A 20,000-nucleotide genomic window follows, 5' to 3' on the forward strand; every position below is an offset into this window, starting at 1 on the left:
TTGTCGTAACTGGTAGAGGTGCCAGTTAAAGGTGGTGAGCTGGAAGAATTCCTAGCATGTAGAACAAAATGCTTAACGACATGTCTTTTGGTTCTTGACATTCTGAGTTCAAATCTGACCGAAGTCAACTTTGCCTTTTACACCTCTGGGGTTGATGACAGCCTCTGTATGGCCACATGGCTTGCTAGAAATAACACCTTTACTTTCTTAAAAGAAAATGGAGATATTGGATTGCATGGTCCTAGACTCCGAGATATATTGTGTCCAAATGCCAGCGACCAAAAGTCAGCTGATTTGGAACCAAACAACAACACCAAATAGGTGTTGTTTCTTCTGCCATGAAATAAATGTGTAAAGTTTACCTTCTGTTTGTAGAGATCAACTGTCTCGATCTGTCTTCCATTTCGTCCCCTGTGGCGCCTCACAGCAATAGCTTCGTCTCCTCCCTGGTGAAGGAAAGAAAAGAACATAAAATTATACTGATGATGATAGTGTCAATAACAATAAAATGACGGTTTGGTGTGCATGTGTGTGTATATGTGTGTGTGTGTGTGTGTATATATATATATAGATTCAGGTGAATATGGTACTTAAGCCATACCTCACCAAACATACTTCTGTGGACCTATACACACTCACACATGCTTACATAAGCACAAATACACAAATATGGTAAAGAAGGAAAGACGGATAATGTAGCACCAAATAGTAAGAGCAATCGAAATGAATACTAATAATAATAATACTTTCAAATTATATCTCATCATCATCATCATCGTTTAACATCCGTTTTCCATGCTGGCATGGGTTGGAGGGTTTGATTGAGGACTGCCCACTATATATATATATATATATAATTTATTCTACATCATATCGGCACATCTTGGTGTGACCCCAAAATCTGCTATTGCCAGTAGGCATCATTAGGCTGTACCCGGAATAATAAAATAGGAGCTTTTATATGAATATTCAAAACGTTTCCCATAAATGAACTTAAAGGATATATATATTTGTGTGTGTGTATATATATATATATATATATATATATTCTTTACATTCAAATCCAATGGAGGTCTCAAAAGATATTTTAAGATCCACAAAGAGCAGAACTTATCCGCAGCACTTGGTGGTCAAAAGTCAGAGGTGCAATCTATGTGGGTGTCTTTTCAGAACATTATCTGGTTTAAAAGGCCACATCTGATGCCATGATGGTGCTAAGGTGTGGTCAAACTCTGCATAATGAGTAGACAACCACCGTATATATATATATATATATATATATATATATATATATATATATTGAGTAGAGGGGATTAGAATCTGACCTGTGTATTTAGGAAGCACCTCCTGTGAATACTGACAACTGGCTATCAGATTGTGTATATGTAGAAGATTTATCTATTTTTGAGGTTCAGTTTGAAGAAATACACATGGGTACTAAAAAGAATGTATATATATATAAGAAATTGTAACAACAGAATTAAAAATGAGACTAAAAATTCCAGTCTTCAATTTAATACATACATACATTAAATGCATGCATGCATACATACATACATATATATATATATATATATATATATATATATATATATATACATACATACCTACACAAATACACACACATAAATTTGATGGATATATAGCGGTACGTAAAACCGAATCAGAAAATCTCTAGTAAGATTTCTTTTATTGATGTACACAAAGAGACCCAGAACGGGTCGAATCATGTGTCGTACCCAATAAAATATTTTACTCACTCCATCTATTTTATTAATACCGTTACCCCAACCGCCACTACGAAGTTCCTGCAATAAATCTATGGATAACAACAGGTAGTCGAAACTGTGCCTGTGCTTTACTCATCTTCTATTTATACATTTTGTATAATTTCTCCATTATATATATATAATACTCGGATAGAATGGGGCTTGCTAAAACTAGGCTGATACAGCTGTAAGATTAAACTTCTGTTCATCCTCTAATTCCTTATGTACTTTGTACTTCTATATGTAAACCATGTTGGCAAAATAACATAGTCTGCCATAGACACCTGTGCTTTGGTTCTTTCTTTCTTTTTCTTTTCTTCCTTTTTTTGTCACTTTTGCTATGAATTAAATTAATGAATTCAACGGGATACACCGTCTGCAAGTAGTTGGGTTCAGCATATTATCCTCCATTTTCTAATTGTTACACAAATTTTGGGTAAAACCTCCACTTTTACCTGCTCCCATTGATTGCACCTAGTATAGCACTAGTGTAGCAATAATTGGGTACCCTCCCAGCAGTATACTGGATAGATACTATCCCTTAGTGGGTTGAACTCCCAACCCCTAACTCTCTCACGTTATACATATATATATATATATATATATATATATATATATATATATATATATATATATATATATCACTGACTGTATTGACCAGACTATCGGATATTGTTACACACTGGCATTAGGAAGGGCATTCAGCTGTAGAAACTCTGCCAGATCAGATTGGAGCCTGGTGCAGCCATCTGGCTCACCAGCCACTAGCCAAACCGCCCAACCCATGCCAGTCATGAAAAGTGGATGTTAAACGATGATGATGATGATGATGATGATGATGATGATGACTGCTTTTCACCATGTGCTTTCTTGAAGTGTTTTTCAGCTTTTGAAGAATGCCACCTCATCAGCTAGGCGGGCAGGCCAATGTACCCCACTGAACAGAACACCTAACACCAGTCCATCATAGGGTCACCCATTTACAGGTGAGTGGACAGAAGCAAAATTAAATAGAATTTTTTTTTACCCAAGAACACAACTCACCACCAACCTGAGAATTGGAACCGTGATCTAGAAATTACAAGTGTGATCGACCACAGACCATCACTAGTTTAGTTTCCTTAAATCCTGCTATTTACTACAAAAAGTAACCTACTACTGTTGTGTAAAAATGGTGCATCAGAAGAGGTAGTTCGGTGCACTGCAGATATTTACAAATATAATTATATAATTTAAGGTTTAAGAAAATCCATATTAATGGAGAGGCATCTTGAAAACTGTGTTATTCATAATTTTGCTGTACAGAAGTATTGATTAATCTAATAAAGGTATGTAATAGTTTTATGTATCTTCTATCTTTCATCTGTTGCTTGTTTCACTTATTAAACTGTGGCCATGCTGGGGCACTGCCTTAGAGGAGTTTTAGGTGAATTAATCGGCCCCGTTTTTTATTTTTTAAAACTGGTACTTATTCTATCAGTCTCTTTTGCACTCTTTTGCTGAACTGCAAACCTACAGGGATGGAAACAAACTATCACCTGTTGCCAAGCAATGGCATGAAGACAAACAGAGATACACACATATGCGCATACATACACACATGCACATTTGTATATATGCACCTTGGCTGGTACCTGTTTCATCCTTGATGCCTGTCCCCAGAAGAATAAAATCAAAAGTTAAATTAGTTGTGATTTGAACAGACTGCGGCCATGCTGGAACACCGCCTTTAGTCAAGCAAATCGACCCCAGGACTTATTCTTTGTAAACCTAGTATTTATTCTATCAGTCTCTTTTGCTGAATCACTAAGTTACGGGGAAATAAACACACCAGCATCAGTTGTCAAGCGATGTTGGGGGACAAATGCAGACACACAAGCACTCACGTACACACGCGTGCACATATGATGAGCTTCTTTCAGTTTCCATCTACCAAATCCACTCACAAGGCTTTAGTCACCATGAAGCTATAGGAGAAGACACTTGCCCAGGGTACCATGCAGTAGGACTGGACCCGGAACCATGTGGCTGGTAAGCAAGCTACTTACCACACAGCCACTCCCACGCCTATATATATCGTGTGTGAACTGTAAGGCCTTATTCTGTTTATTTATTTAATTTTCTTTATATGTCCCTATTCCATTGTGTTTGCTTTCATCTTCGTCCCTTGTCCGTTTGCTATTTGTCTCATCTCAAAAATTATTTTATTTCTTAATGTATATTTATTTCGTTATTGTTTGTATATTCCCTTTCTGTCATGTTTGATCCCTTGTTTCTTTGCTTGCTATTTCTCAGCAGCTGCTCGTCACTGACTCCACTAGAGGGGAGTAATATCATCGTTAAAGGAGTGAAATTGCTACAATCCTTTGGATGATATCAGAAAAGGATTTAGCAACATCCTTGTGTGTGTTTCCCATTTGTTTGTATTTTTATTTATAATTTTTTGAATACATACATACATACATACATACATACACACACATATATATATATATATATATATATATATATATACATGTGTGTGTGCACCTGTGTGTATGCATGTGTGTATGTGTGTCTTTATGTATGTATGTGTGTATGTGTGTCTTTATGCTCCCGTTCCTTAGCAGTCATATACACATGACGCACACACATGCACACACACACACCAATCTATCATATATACACATATGTCATACACACATGAAGCAAGCATATACATTCATATGCTAAACAGTTATCCAATACAAACACAAATACCTCTACACACGCGCACACACAAACACACATACATATATGCAAATATATACCTATACATATTCATACATCAACTCACTCACACACAAACACACACAGATACACACACACCCATACACGTGTGCAAATCTCTGCAATTATTTTGATTCAAATAAAGAAGCCATGTTGCTTTGTTTGCAACTGGCTTGAATTCAGTGAAAAAAGGATTTATGTAAATCTTCAAGAAAACATACATATATATTCTCTTTGGATCAAAATACAGTTTGGTAAAACTCTAAACAAGATCAGTATAGTGAAGTAGCTTTAAATGTTTAAAATCTCCCTAATATTTATTCTGGTGCTATGCAGCAGAGAATGTGTGATGTATTCTACAACATTCATTCTGCAGCAAGACTATACATATCATCATCATCATCATCATTTAACGTCTGCTTTCCATGCTAGCATGGGTTGGATGATTTGACTGGGGACTGGCAAAGTGGATGGCTACACCAGACTCCAATCTGATCTGGCAGACTTTCTACAGCTGGATGCCCTTCCTAACGCCAACCACTCCAAGAATGTAGTGGGTGCTTTTTACGTGCCACCAGCACGAGGGCCAGTCTGGTGGTACTGGCAACAGCCACACTCAAATGGTGTTTTTTTATGTGCCACCTGCACAGGAGTCAGTCCAATGTTTTGTTCACATGCCACCGGTACAAGTGACAGTAAGGTGAAGCGGGAAACAATCACTCAAATGGTGCTTTTTACATGCCACCGGCACAGGAGCGAGACCGCTGCTCTGCCAGTGATCCCGCTTGGATGGTGCAGTTAGCGCTCCACTGGCACGGGTGCCAGTCATCAAATTTGGTTCAGTTTCGATCTCACTTGCCCCAACAGGTCTTCGCAAGCTGAGTTTAGTGTCCAGTGAGGGAAGATTATACATATATCTATATATATATATATATATATATATATATATATAGATAAAACTTACTTGGAAATGGATGTGTGGCGTTCGATCATATAATAATATAAATAATATATATATATGCATATATACATACATATATATACATACCTACATGTATATGTATATATACATGCTTTGATGTCCTGTACCCACATATGCATGTATATATACATATATATGTAGGTATGTACATATGTGAAGGTGCATGGCTCAGTGGTTAGAGCGTCGAGCTTACAATCATGAGGTTGTGAGTTCGAATCCCAAACCGGGCTGCATGTTGTGTTCTTGAGCAAGACACTTTATTTCACGTTGCTCCAGTTCATTCAGCTGTAGGAATGAGTGGCGACGTCACTGGTACCAAGTTGTATCGGCCCCTTTGCCTTTCCTTTGGATAACACTGGTGACATGGAGAGGGGAGGCTGGTATGCATGGGCAACTGCTGGTCTTCCATAAAACAACCTTACCCAGACTTGTGCCTGAGAGGGTAACTTTCTAGGTGCAATCCCATGGTCAGTCATGACCGAAATGGGTCTCAGCAAATGTACATATATGTATATATATATATATATATATATATATATATATATATATATATATGTATACATGAGTTGAGGAATAGAGTAGATAAAATCATAGTGAGCAGACCCTTGGAGGTGGTAAATATCCAAGCAAGGAGTATATATATATATATATATATATATATATATATATATAATATATATATATATATATATATATATATATATATATATAGTTTATTCTACATGTCTGTAATCCTTACAATATCCATAATATGAAATAAGAACAAGAAATATATATTCAAAATAAGACATCGTTAAAATTGTTTAAAATACACAAACACACACTCACACATATACACACATGAAACACATGATCATTGACCAACCAGACTATCAGTTGTTACACATCGCTGGTTACAATGCATGTTGCATCCTATTAGCCTTCAAATGACGCCACCATGCTGGCTAGGCAAGTAGGTCATCCAACCACCATCTATCCATCCATACATATTATACACGTGTAACTTGAGAGATGAGATCAGATTGAGCCTGGTGCAGCCCTCTGGCTCACCAGTCCTCAGTCAAACTGTCCAACCCATGCCAGCATGGAAAGTGGACGTTAAACAATGATGATGATATCTACACATACACATGCACATATAAATATAAATAAACACAGGTCATCGTTGAGTTATGACCACAGTTGGTTCCCACCGACTGATCATAAGTTGATTTGGTCATAAGTCAGCCTATAGGTCTACATAGCTTTGTTTTATATTTTTACATTCTTAAGTTACATTCTCAGGTAAAAATCACACACAGAATTCTGATATGAGGTTGCCTCAATGTTTCTGCGAGAGGATATTCGTCCAACTCTTGGGATAACCACAGTGGTGATCAATAACCAAACCTAGGGCAAGCGTTTGTTAGCTGATGTCATCTGTAGACGGGTTAATTTCTAAGAAATTAAACCCATACGATTTCAACTGGGTTACTTATAATTGCTGCCAGAAGCTAGCATGCCAATTATCGTAAACCCGATTGGTCCTAAGTTCGATAGGCCATAAGTTGACGATGACCTGTGTATAGACATATACTTACATATGTATATGCATGCATCCACACATATATTGAGAAAGAGAGAGACAGAGAGATAGTGGAAAAGAGTAAAATTCTGGCACTGGCTTGTAAATGTGATATTCATAACCCCCTCTACCACCACCACCAGCACGACCACCAGCACCAGCACCACCACTGCCACCAGCACCACCACCACCACCACCACAAGCACTACCACCACCAGCAACAGCACCACTACCACCACCACCCCAAGCACCACCACCACCACCACCACCTCCACCACCACAAGCACCACCACCACCACCACCACCACCACAAGCACTACCACCACCAGCAACAGCACCACTACCACCACCACCCCAAGCACCACCACCACCACCACCACCTCCACCACCACAAGCACCACCACCACCACCACCACAAGCATCACCACCACCACCTCCACCACCACCACCTCCACCACCACAAGCACCACCACCACCACCACCCTCCCCACCTCTTGCTGCTTTTATTATATATATATATGTTGTGTTTATAAACAAAATACTTGAAACTTTCTCGGTGGAGTAAGTAAGTAACAGCAGAAACTGACAGTCATGGTTCCTTCCTCTCCGTGGGAGTGAGATTTGTTAACAAAATAGCCGACCATGTGGTAGAAGCATGAAATTACTTCAGTTCAGCAGAAGCTGTGCCAGATGTGAATGTTAGAGACATCAGTTCTTGTGCCAGGTGTAACCCCTAGTCCATAAATAATATTAATTAGTAAATTAATTTGTTGCACACTCTCTGATTAATTCATGCGTAGAAAATCAATATCAACATTAATTAGTCATTGTTTTAACCCCAGGTCTATCCTGATCGAGTAGGCCTATTGATCAAAGGCATTCCAGCAAACAAACACATCTTCATCTTTTCCAGGTAACTCAGAAATACATTCTACAAAACACACACACACACACACACACACATGCATGTATGCTTTTCTAAGATGATATATGTGTAACTTGAGAGATGAGATTTGGTTTCTATTTCTAGCAAGTGAAACAACCACGTAAAGGCCACCTCACTGACCTCATTAATTAATTAATGTACCAGGGGAGAAATGGGAGGGTAGTACTGAAAATGCCATTCAGCATTTACCTTACAACTAACTAACACAGGTGCAAGTACGGATGTATGGTTAAGAAGTTCACTTCCTAACCATGTGGTTCTGGGTTCAGTCTCAATGTGTGGTACCCGGATCATGTGTCTTCTACTATAGCTCAGTTCAAACCAAAGCTTTGTGTGTGGATTTGGTAACTGGAAACTGACATAAACAGATTGTTTATAAAGCTTGAAACATGTGTACCACGATATCCTTTGTGTTCTGTTTTTAATTTATGTTTGATATATATATATATATATATATATATATATACACACACTCACATATATATGTATATAAGGTGCATATGTCATCATCATCATCATTTAGTGTCTGTTTAACATGCTAGCATGGATCAAAAGGAATTCACTGAGGTACACTCCATTTTTGTGGCTGGATGCTCTACCTGTCACCAACCCTCAGCAGTTTTCAAAGTAATGTCTCCCCTTAGCAGGACATTTTATTTTTTTTTAAGGACAACTACCAATGAGGTACATTATTTGTATAACAGTGACATCCATTTCATTAGTATCACAGAATATCAAGACAAGCAGATGCAAATAATCATACACGCACACACACACACACAAACGAGTGAACTAGAGAAACATGAAATAAAGTGTCTTGCTCAAGGACACAACACACAGCCCAACCTGAGAATTGAACTCACTACCTCATGGTTACAAATCTGACACTCTAACCACTGAGCCATGAACCATAGTATACACCACTCATTTAAGAAGATCCTGTCCTGTTCGTACTGGTGCCTCGAAAAAAATGTACTCAATACACTCTGTAAAGAGGCTGGCTTTAGGATGAGCATCCACCTGTTGAACCCATGCCAAAACACATATAGGAGCTTGGAACAGCACTCTGGCTTCTGGTTGAACCGTCTGACCTGTGCCAGTATGGAAGAATGGAGAATGATTATGACAATGATGGTATGGAATAGGAATTTCTAAGTTTCCATGCTATTCCTAGACAACGATCATTTCTACATTGGTTAAATTTGTTCATTTGACACTTATTGCTTTTGTCCTGCAGGGTTTTCAGCAACACTCCTCACCAGGTGAGCCTAGCGGAGCAGGGAAGATAGTTTAATCAACAATGACTGGACCAAGCATGACCTATGAAGATAAAAATAATAATGTGCCACCTGTACAGGAGCCAGTCCAGCAGCACTGGCCAGTCTGAGATTGTTGCCAGTGCCGCTGGACTGGCTCCTGTGCAGGTGGCACGTAAAATACACCATTTCGACCGTGGCCGTTGCCAGTACCGCCTGACTGGCCTTCGTGCCGGTGGCACGTAAAAGCACCCACTACACTCTCAGAGTGGTTGGCATTAGGAAGGGCATCCAGCTGTAGAAACTCTGCCAAATCAGATTGGAGCCGGGTGTAGCCATCTGGTTTCACCAGTCCTCCGTCAAATTGTCCAACCCATGCTAGCATGGAAAGCGGACATTAAGCGATGATGATGAATAAACATCCACTCTTTCTCTATCTGGCTGTAATTTTTTTCTACCGATAACAATGTACGTGATGCTTGTGCGATCGGTTTTACGTCACCATTTTCCAACTTATGTAAGATTACTGCTCCGAACCCAGACTCACTAACATCTGATGCTACAATTATTTTTAGTTTCGGATCAATATGTGTTAGAGATAACTCTGACGTTAACATCTTTTTAATCTCTTTGAATCCTTTTTGGCATTCGTCAGTCCAACACCATTTCACATCTTTTTCCAGCAGTTTGTTTAAAGGTACTCTTAGCTCATGCATTCTTAGAATATACATTTGATAATAATTTACAAGACCTAGAAAAGCTTGTAAGGTTGTTATATTAGTCAGAGGAGGCATATCTTTAACTGCATCTGCCCTCGACGGATCTAGTTGTCGTCCTTTCTTGTTGATAATTTGTCCTAAATACTTAATTCCAGGTAAGAAAAATTCACATTTTTCTTCACTCAGTGTGAAACCATAATCTCTTATTTTTTCAAAAACACATTTTATGTGCTCGACATACTCGTCATGAGATTCACTTTTAATTAATATATCATTCAGGTATGGAATTGCGAATTCACAGTCTGCCAACATTGTATCCAAAACCTGTTGAAAAATATTGCAGGTGTGACTTTTATTCCGAAAGGAAGTCAGTTAAACTTGTATAACCCTTTGTGCATGTTTATCATTAACAGCTTGGAACATTCTTCTTCTACCTGCAGCTGTAAATAAGGTTCTGATAAATCCAATTTAGAAAAGAGTTTGCCTCCATTAAGCTTGGCTAAAATCTCCTCTGGACTTGGTAACAAATAGTTATAAATTTTCAGACATTCATTAAATCCTGTTGAAAAATCAACACAGATCTTATTTTGTTATTTTTCTTTTTTATGTACACAGTTATTGCTGCCCATTTCGAATAGTCTAATTTTTGGATAGCATTAATATTCTCAAGTCTTTTCAATTCTTATAATTGGATATAATCACTAATTTTCCAGAGGGATTTATGTTGGTCTGAGTCAGTATAATAACATCCAGAAAAATGGGGTCAGTCTAGTCAGTTTATGCTCTGAAAGGAGGCCATAATTAACCCTTTTGGTACCATATTTCCACTGGCATTTGTTTCAATTTATTTTGAAAAAACAAAGAATTTAGTATCTTCATTTTTTTTTTACTTGCTTTAGTTATTGGATTATGGCCATGCTGGGACTCCACCTTGAAGAACTTTTTTAGTTGAATATATTTGATCTCAGTATTTATCTCTTTTTTTTTGTTTTTTTTGTTTTTTTCAAACCTGGTATTTACTACATTGCTCCTTTGTGCCAAACCATTAAGTTACGAGAACTTAAACAGACCAGCACCAGTACTCAAGCAGTGTGGGGAGACAAACACAGACATAAAATCACATACACACACACACACACAAAAGACGAAGACTGGTGTGTAAACAACAAACAGATGTATTAGTTTAACGCTCAGGAAGTGAGAAAGTCTTTTACGCTTCGAGCCTACACTCCTCGACAGAAAGGAACACAGAAATAAAAAGGGAGAGAAAATAAAAAAGGTTTAGTGACTAGCGATCTATCATAGCAATCTACATATATATATAGACATCCAATCAAATGTATGTACTTAAGCATTGATTTATTCTTCTTGTACAAAGCCATTCACACACCATCACATATATACACCATATATATATATATATATATATATATATATATATATATATATATATATATATATATATATATATATATATATATATATATATATATCGCTAAGACCAGTGGAGTGCTAAGAGCACCGTCCAAGCGTGATCGTTGCCAGAGCAGCTGTCTGGCTTCCGTGCTAGTGGCACATAAATAGCACCATTTGAACGTGATTGTTACCAGCGTCGCCTTACTGGCACTTAAAAGTACCCACTACACTCTTGGAGTGGTTGGCATTAGGAAGGGCATCCAGCAGTAGAAACTCTGCTAAATCAGATTGGAGCCTGGTGTAGCCATCTGGTTTGCTAGTCCTCAGTCAAATCGTCCAACCCATGCTAGCATGGAAGGTGGACGTTAAACAACGATGACGATAATCATGATAGAACATGTAGAAGAATGAAGAAAATCACATCTTTGATGATTACATCATACACTACTGACAGTCATTTCCATTGTGCCAGCATATGTAGATACCAAATACCAATCAAACTGGTATATCTGTAAATCTATGTCAATGCAATGTTATTCTCGGTAATGTGTGGTGTAATCATCAGTTAAAAATGTGATTTTCTCCATTCTTCTTCATGTTATATACTCCGGATTTCTGAAAATTCTTCTGAGTGATATTTGGATTTACTTATCATACAAGAGGAATTACCTTGGATGTTAATTCTATTTGAATTCATTCGTATCTGATTGTTTGATGTAGATAACCAAGTTCGCTTAATACCTGAATGCCTTTGAGATATCTGCCTGAATTATTAATCCCTTTCACCTCTTCTTTTATACATGCATACAAACAAACATACATACATACATACATATACACTTATAACAAAACAAGGAATTGGAGATTTCTTGCTAAGATTTATTCACCATTACACATGTTTCATTTCCTAATAGGAATTACAAAGTTTTACATGTTAGATAGACATATAAGGAATTTCCAATTAGAAATTCTTCAGACAGAGAAATTAAAAAAATACACTAACTACCTACATAATACACACACACACACACACACACACACACACACACACACACACACATATATATATATACATACATAAACATACACACATTCATATCTATGAGTGTGTGTGTGTGTGTGTGAATTAAAAAAATATATATATATATATATATATATATATATATAAATATATATATATATATATATATATATATATATATATATACATACACATATATAAATATATATATATATATTACAAATAAACAATCATGATTACCTTATATTTGTAAGAATAAACATTATATAAATATAATATATATGCTGTACATACATATACACCGTTGACCACTGTATGTATGTATGTATGTATGTATGTATTTATGTATGTATGTGTATATGTATGTGTCCATATATGTACTATGCATGTATATATATGTAAGCATGTATGTATATATTACACCCTCTGTCTGTCTGTCTGTCTCTCTCTCTCTCTCTCTCTCTCTCTCTCTATATATATATATATATATATATATATATATATACAAATAGATAGATAGATAGATAGATAGATAGATAGATACACACACACACATATATATGTGATAATTCAATGAAATTATTTTGAGCTCTATTGTAGAATTGCTGAATACTCGGTCTTTTGTTTAGCATATAACAATTGCATATAATTGATAACTGAAGAATAAATTCAGTTAAATCCTCTGAAGCTTCCTTAATTACAATTAGGATTCATAGTCTAATGAAAACAAACAATAAATAAAAAAAAAAAAACTATCTTTAAAAAAAAAATAATACAAAAAAAATATTGCGTCTTTCTTGTTGTTATATAAAGTGAAGAACATTGCATGTGAGAGGTGTCAACAGACCCGATCGATCAATGTGAAATAATTATATTAAGAATAAAAATTAATTAGAAAAAAAAACCCGCAAAAAAATAATAATTATAACAGAAAATAAACAAGAAATGAATTAAAAAAAGAAACGATGGTAAAAAAAAAAGCATAAAGTAAAAGAAAAACATATTTCCTGTAATTTTTCCATTTTTTTTTTTGTTCTGTTCTTCTATATTTATTAAAAAGTTGGTCTGACCCAAACATGTGATCAATCAGGTGACTAGTCATGTGACTGATGGCTAATCAGGTAATGTAATACTTCTGCACACCCCTTTTCCTCATCACATTCATCACAAACAAACCATCTACACCACAATTGCAATAACTGCTACCACCACCACCACCGCCGCTGCTACCATTCCTACTACTACTAATACTACTACTGGTAGTCACAAATAAGAACGTAGTAATACATATATATATGTGTATTGCTAAATGTATTATATAATAACATATAGATGTGTGTGTGTGTAAACAAATATATATAGATGTGTATGTGTATGTATATATATATATATATATATATATATATATATATATATATATATATACACATACATACATACACACACACATATATTAACTATGCATATATGTAGATATGATATGCATATATACATGTGTGTATACATAGAAATGTATACAGATATATATATATATATATATATATATATATATATATATATATACACATATATACACACACACTCACACATATACACACATATATAAACACATGCATATGCAGAGAGAGACAGACAGACAGACAGAGAATATGAGAGAGTGAAGTCTATAGACAGAGAAAGGAAAAGAATGAGAGAGAGATTTAGAGGAAGTGAGAGAAACAGGTGCATGCTCGTGAGCGACAAAACGGTAGCCGGAAGACAGAGATAGACGCACAGACAGACACCCAAAGAGATAGACACGGAGAGACTAACAGGGGAGATAATTGTATAGACAGAAAGAAAAATATGTGTCTTCTGCTATAGCCATGTGAGCGGATTTAGCAGACGGAAACTGAAAGAAGCCCATCGTATATATGTATATATATGCATGTATTTGTGTGTTTGTGTTTGTCCTTCCACCATCACTTGACAACCGCTGTCGGTGTGTCTATATCCCCATAACTTAGAGGTTCAGCAAAAACAGACCAATAGAGTAAGTACTAGGCTTAGAAAGAATAAGTCCTGGTGTTGATTTCTTCGACTGAAGGCAGTGCCCCAGCATGGTCGCAGTCTAATGACGTAAACAAATAAAAGATAACAGAACCACTGATGACAGTAACAGTATCAATGGTTGTGGATGGTATCAGTAAATAGTTATGCGACAGGCAACACAGGCGGTTGGGGTGAAGATTATCTGTACCGTTTATAATTTTAAGGTGAACTTGTTTCAATCAGTGGACTGTGGCTATGCTGGGGAGTTGCCTTAAAGGGTTTTTAGGCTAACAAATCAACCCCAGGACTTAATTTTTCTTCTTTTTAAAGCCTGGGATTTACTCTGTCAGTTTCTTATATTTGAACTGCTAAGTTAAGGGGGATGTAAAGAAACCAGTAAGTGTTGTCAAGTGGTGGTGGTTGGAAAAAACACACCACAAACAAATACACACACACACACACACACACACATATACATATTGGGTTGGTGCATAATTATTGCGAAATTTTTTTCAACAAATTTTATTCAACAACAAACAATAACAATATTTAACAAACACATCTTTAAATGACTATCTGGCTGTCTGCCAAGCAAATGGCAAGCAATAATTGAAGTAGATGGTGAATATGCTCCGAAATAATCATTTAAGGATACTTTTGTTGCATGTTGCTATTGTTTTTGTTGAATAAAATTTGTTGAAAAAAAGCCGCAATAATTATGCACCCACCCAATATATAGGTATATATATTTACAAATATATACACATGCTAGTCACTATACCTTTTTCTATTTTCTCTCCCTATTTATTTCTGTATTCCTTTCTGTCGAAGAGCATAAGCAGGAAACGTAAAAGACTTTCTCACTTCCCGAGCGTTAAACTAATACATTTGTTTGTTGTGGCATGTAAAAGTACCCATTGCAACCACAATTGGAGTGGTTGGTGTTAGGAAGGGCATCCAGCCGTAGAAAACCATGCCAAATCAGACCGGAGTCTGGTGCAGCCCGCCAGCGTGTCAGGCTAGTCAAACTGTCCAACCCATGCCAGCATGGACAATGGATGTTAATTGATGATGGTGATGATGATGATGATATATATTGTTATATTTGGGGATGATCATATTTGTCAAACACACACACACACACACACACACACACATATCCACACATATACATAAGGGCGGCGAGCTGGCGGAAACGTTAGCACGCCGGGCGAAATGCTTAACGTATTTCTTCTGCCGCTACATTCTCAGTTCAAACTCCGCCGAGGTCGACTTTGCCTTTCATCCTTCTGGGGTCGATTAAATAAATACCAGTTACGCACTGGGGGGTCGATATAATCCACTTAATCCATTTGTCTGTCTTTGTTTGTCCCCTCTGTGTGCAGCCCCTTGTGGGTAGTAATGAAATAACACACATATAGACACAAACACATCAATCTTCTATCAGTTTCTGCCGACCAAATCCAATTACAGGGCTATGGTTGGCCCAAAGTTGTAGTGGAAGATGCTTGCCTAAGATGCAAAGCAGTGTGATGGGACTGAACCCAGAAACACGTAGTTCGGAAGCAAACTTCTTACCACACAGCCACATCTGGGTCTATGTTTTTTTTTACATTTTTATTTCACTTGAATGAAATGGTTACCATCCTCCCCACCACCGCCATCACAGGTCTTGGGGTCCTACTAAACATGGGTAAGGTGGAATGGTAAGGGCTTAGACTACCTTTAACCATAGTTTACTTAGGGATTGAGCTGGGATCAAAAAAGCAATAACAACAGCCATTACAACAACCACTACAATGAAATCCCAATATTACTTGAACTGCTATAAACAGCAGCCATACACCCTTCAAAATCTCTTTTTATCGTCTTTAAAAAATAAGGGAGCTGTTGTAGTGGTGGTGTTTGTGGTGGCGATGATGATGATGGGGGATAGTGATGTAGTAATGTTGAGAGTAATGATGATGACAATGATGGTGATGATGCTGATAATGATGATGGTGGTAATGCTGAAGACACATGATGATGATGATGATGATGATGATAACGAAGATGATGATGTTTATAGTAATGATTGTAGAAGATGATTAAGGCTGAAAGACAAATGGATTAAAGTTGATGGTGATGGTAGTGATGGACTAATGATGGTGACAGTAAAGGAAGGAAAAAAGACAAGAAACAGAGAGAGAGACAGAATGAGAGAGAGTGACAGAGAGACAGAGAGAGCAAGAGAGAGGGGAGAGAGAGAGAGAAAAAAAATTGGTGCATGATGACAGAAAATATTGTCATGTATGCTGAATGCAAAATTGAGAACATGCATGCTGTAAACAATGGAGATGATGATGATGACAAGGATGATGATGACGAGGATGATGATGATGATGATGATGATGACGATGATGATGTTGATGATGATGATGGTGGTAGCGGAATTAGGTAGGTTTGTAGGCAAGTCGGAAGAAGAGCCAGGGATGAAGAGAAGTCCTGTGTATACATATGTATGGCATGTGTGTGTGTGTGTGTGTGTGTGTGTGTGTGTGTGTGTGTGTGTGTGTGTGTGTGTGTGAGAGAGAAAAGGGGAAACGAAATAAAGAAAGGGAGATGGAGAAATGGAGGAAGAGAAAGAGAAATGAGAGAAAAAGAGTAAGAGAAATGGAGGAAGAGAAAAATGGAGGGAGAAAAGGAGAGAGAGAAAGAAAGAAAAAAGATGGCAAGAAAGGGTGAGTGAAAGAGAAAGAAAGAATGAGTGAAAAAGGGGTCAAGAGAGAGTAGGGTGCAATGAGTAAGGAGAAGGAAATGAGACACATACAGGAAAAAAGACAGAGAGGGAGAGAAAGAGAGAGAGAGGGATAGAGAGGGAGAGAGGGAGAAAGAGTCAGAGAGACAGACAGAGAGAGAAAGTGAGGGAGGGGGCTGGAGCAATAATGAATGTAATGGAGGAAGAAGTGAGGGCGGGGGGAGGGGCAGGTGTAGTTAATGTACAATCGATCAATTTACACACGGCAGATGATGCAAGCATTGAGAACAGTGGCAACTGCAGCAGCAGCAACCAATGATGATAACGAAGCATCATCATCATCATCATCAACAACAATACCCCCCCCCTTTTTTTCACAATACCATAAACACCACTGTCATCACCACCACCACCATCACAACATCAGTATCATTACTACTACTACTACTGCTGCTAGTACTACTACTACTACTGCTGCTACTACTACTACTACTACTACTACTACTACTACTACTGCTACCATCACCATTGTATCTCCACAGGTAATGCCACCATTGCTAGCAATTTTACTTCTGCTGCTGCTGCCACAACCGTCACCACTACCACCACCACCTCCATTATAATCACTACTAATACTACTACTACTACTACCTTCTGAATACTAGCATTGACACCTTCATTGTTAAAGGCAAGAACCACAATACTACCTCTACCAATTATCTCCCCTGCTTATAAAACCATAACTGTATATTACCACGACTAACTCCACTATAATCATGATATATTACCATAGTTAGGTTTAATATTACTATAGATAGCTGTGCAATTACCACAGCGGTTGCCGTTATTAATAGAGCTAGCCCTACTAGCTTTGATAATAATTCCACAGCTAGCTCCATTATTATGATCGGTTACCATAGTTAGCTTCAATATTACCATAGCTAATTTGCCCATTACCACTGTTAGCCTTTCTATTCCCATAGCTCACCCATCTGTTACCACAGGCAGCCTCATTATTACCTCAGCTAACTTGCCTATTACCATGACAAGCCTTACTATTACCATAACTCACTCATCTATTACCACAGGTAATCGCCCTATTACCACAGCTAACTTGCCTGTTACCATAACTAGCCTTACTATTACTGTAGCTCTGTTACCATAAATGGACTCAATATTACCACAGCTAACTTATCTATTACTACAGCCAGTTTTACTGTTACCATAACTCACCCATCTGTTACCAAAGCTAGGTGTGCAATTACAATAGCTTACTTACCTATTACCATGGTTAGTCTTATTGAAACCCAAGCTCACCCTTTGTTACCACAACTGGGGTCACAATTACCATAGTTAACTTGAGCAATACCACAATTAGCCTCACCATTACCACAGCTAGCATTGCTCACTCATCTGTTACCACAGCAAGCCTTACTATTACCATAGCTAACTTACGCATTATCACAGCTAGCATCACTATTACCACAGCTAAATTGCCAATTACCACAAATAGCCTTGCTGTTACCATAGTAGCACAATTACCATAGCAATCTTGATTATTAACACAGGTGGCTCCACCATTTCCTCAACCTATTACCACATCTAGCCCCAATTTTACAACAGCTGACTCAAATATTACCATAGCTCTTAAGGTGGTGAACTGGCACAATCGTTAGTGCAGTGAGCAAAATGTTTAACAGAATTTCATTCATCTTTACATTCTAAGCTCAAATTCCACCAAGGTTGACTTTACTTTTTATCCTTTTGGGGTCAATAAGATAAGTACCATTTGAGCACACTGGGGTTGATGTAATTGATGTACCCCCTCCCCTGAAATTGTTGGCTTTGTGCCAAAATTTGAAACTAATATTACCAAATAGCTTGCTTCTCAATACCACGGTTCCGAGTTCAGTCCCACTGCATGAAACCTTAGGCAAGTGCTTTCTACTATAGCCTCTGGCTGACTAAAGCCTTGTGAGTGGATTTGGTAGACGGAAACTGAAAGAAAGGTATGTATTTGTGTGTCTGTGTTTGTCTCCCCACCATCGCTTGACAACCAATGCTGGTGTGTTTACGTTGCCATAACTTAGTGGTTCGGCAAAAGAGACCAATAGAATAAGTACCAGGCTTACAAAGAATAAGTCCTGGGATCGATTTCTTTGACTAAAAGCGGTGCTCCAGCATGGCCGCAGTCAAATGACTGAAACAAATACAAGAGTAAAAGAATAAGTCAAGGTAGGAGACTGGCAGAATCGTTAGCATGCCAGGAAGAATGCTTGATGGTATTGCATCTGTCTTTACATTCTGAGTTGAAGTTCTGCCAAGGTCTACTTTCGATTTCATCCTTTTGGCAGGGGTCGATTAAATAAATATCAGTTGAGAACTGGGGGTTGATTTATTTGACTTGCCCCCTCTTGTGAACTTGCTGGTCATGAGCCAAAGTTTAAAAACCAATATTACCTCAAGTCTTAAAGCAACAGGCTGGTAGAATCATTGGTGCATGCCGGGCATGCTTAGTACCATTTCATCTGTCTTTGTGTTCTGAGCTCAAATCTCAAATTCTATTAAGATCAACTCTGCCTTTCATCGTTTTGCAGGGTCAATAAAATAAGTACCAGTTTGAGCACACAGGGGTTGATGTAATTGACTTACCCGACTCCCCTGTTCTTGCTGGCCTTGTGGTAAAATTTGAAGCTGATATTGCTACAGCTCTTAAGGCAATGAGCTGGCAGATTCATTAGCATGCTGGGTGAAATTCTTAGCAGTATTTCGTCTGCCGCTATGTTCTGAGTTCAAATTCCGCCAAGGTCA

At 37.6% G+C, this 20,000-nt stretch overlaps 1 protein-coding gene across 1 annotated transcript in view; it reads right to left on the reverse strand.

Annotated features, from left to right (window-relative positions):
- Nucleotides 1-20,000, reverse strand: part of LOC106874842 (uncharacterized) — a 169,701-nt gene that overhangs the window by 115,498 nt on the left and 34,203 nt on the right. Inside the window, 1 exon segment of the mRNA XM_089362299.1 lies at nucleotides 363-446. Within this exon segment, the coding sequence (XP_089218425.1) occupies nucleotides 363-446 (84 nt within the window).

This window comes from Octopus bimaculoides, chromosome 14 (assembly GCF_046866305.1).
Source record: "Octopus bimaculoides isolate indiv1 chromosome 14, ASM4686630v1, whole genome shotgun sequence".
Classification (NCBI taxonomy): Eukaryota; Metazoa; Mollusca; class Cephalopoda; order Octopoda; family Octopodidae; genus Octopus; species Octopus bimaculoides.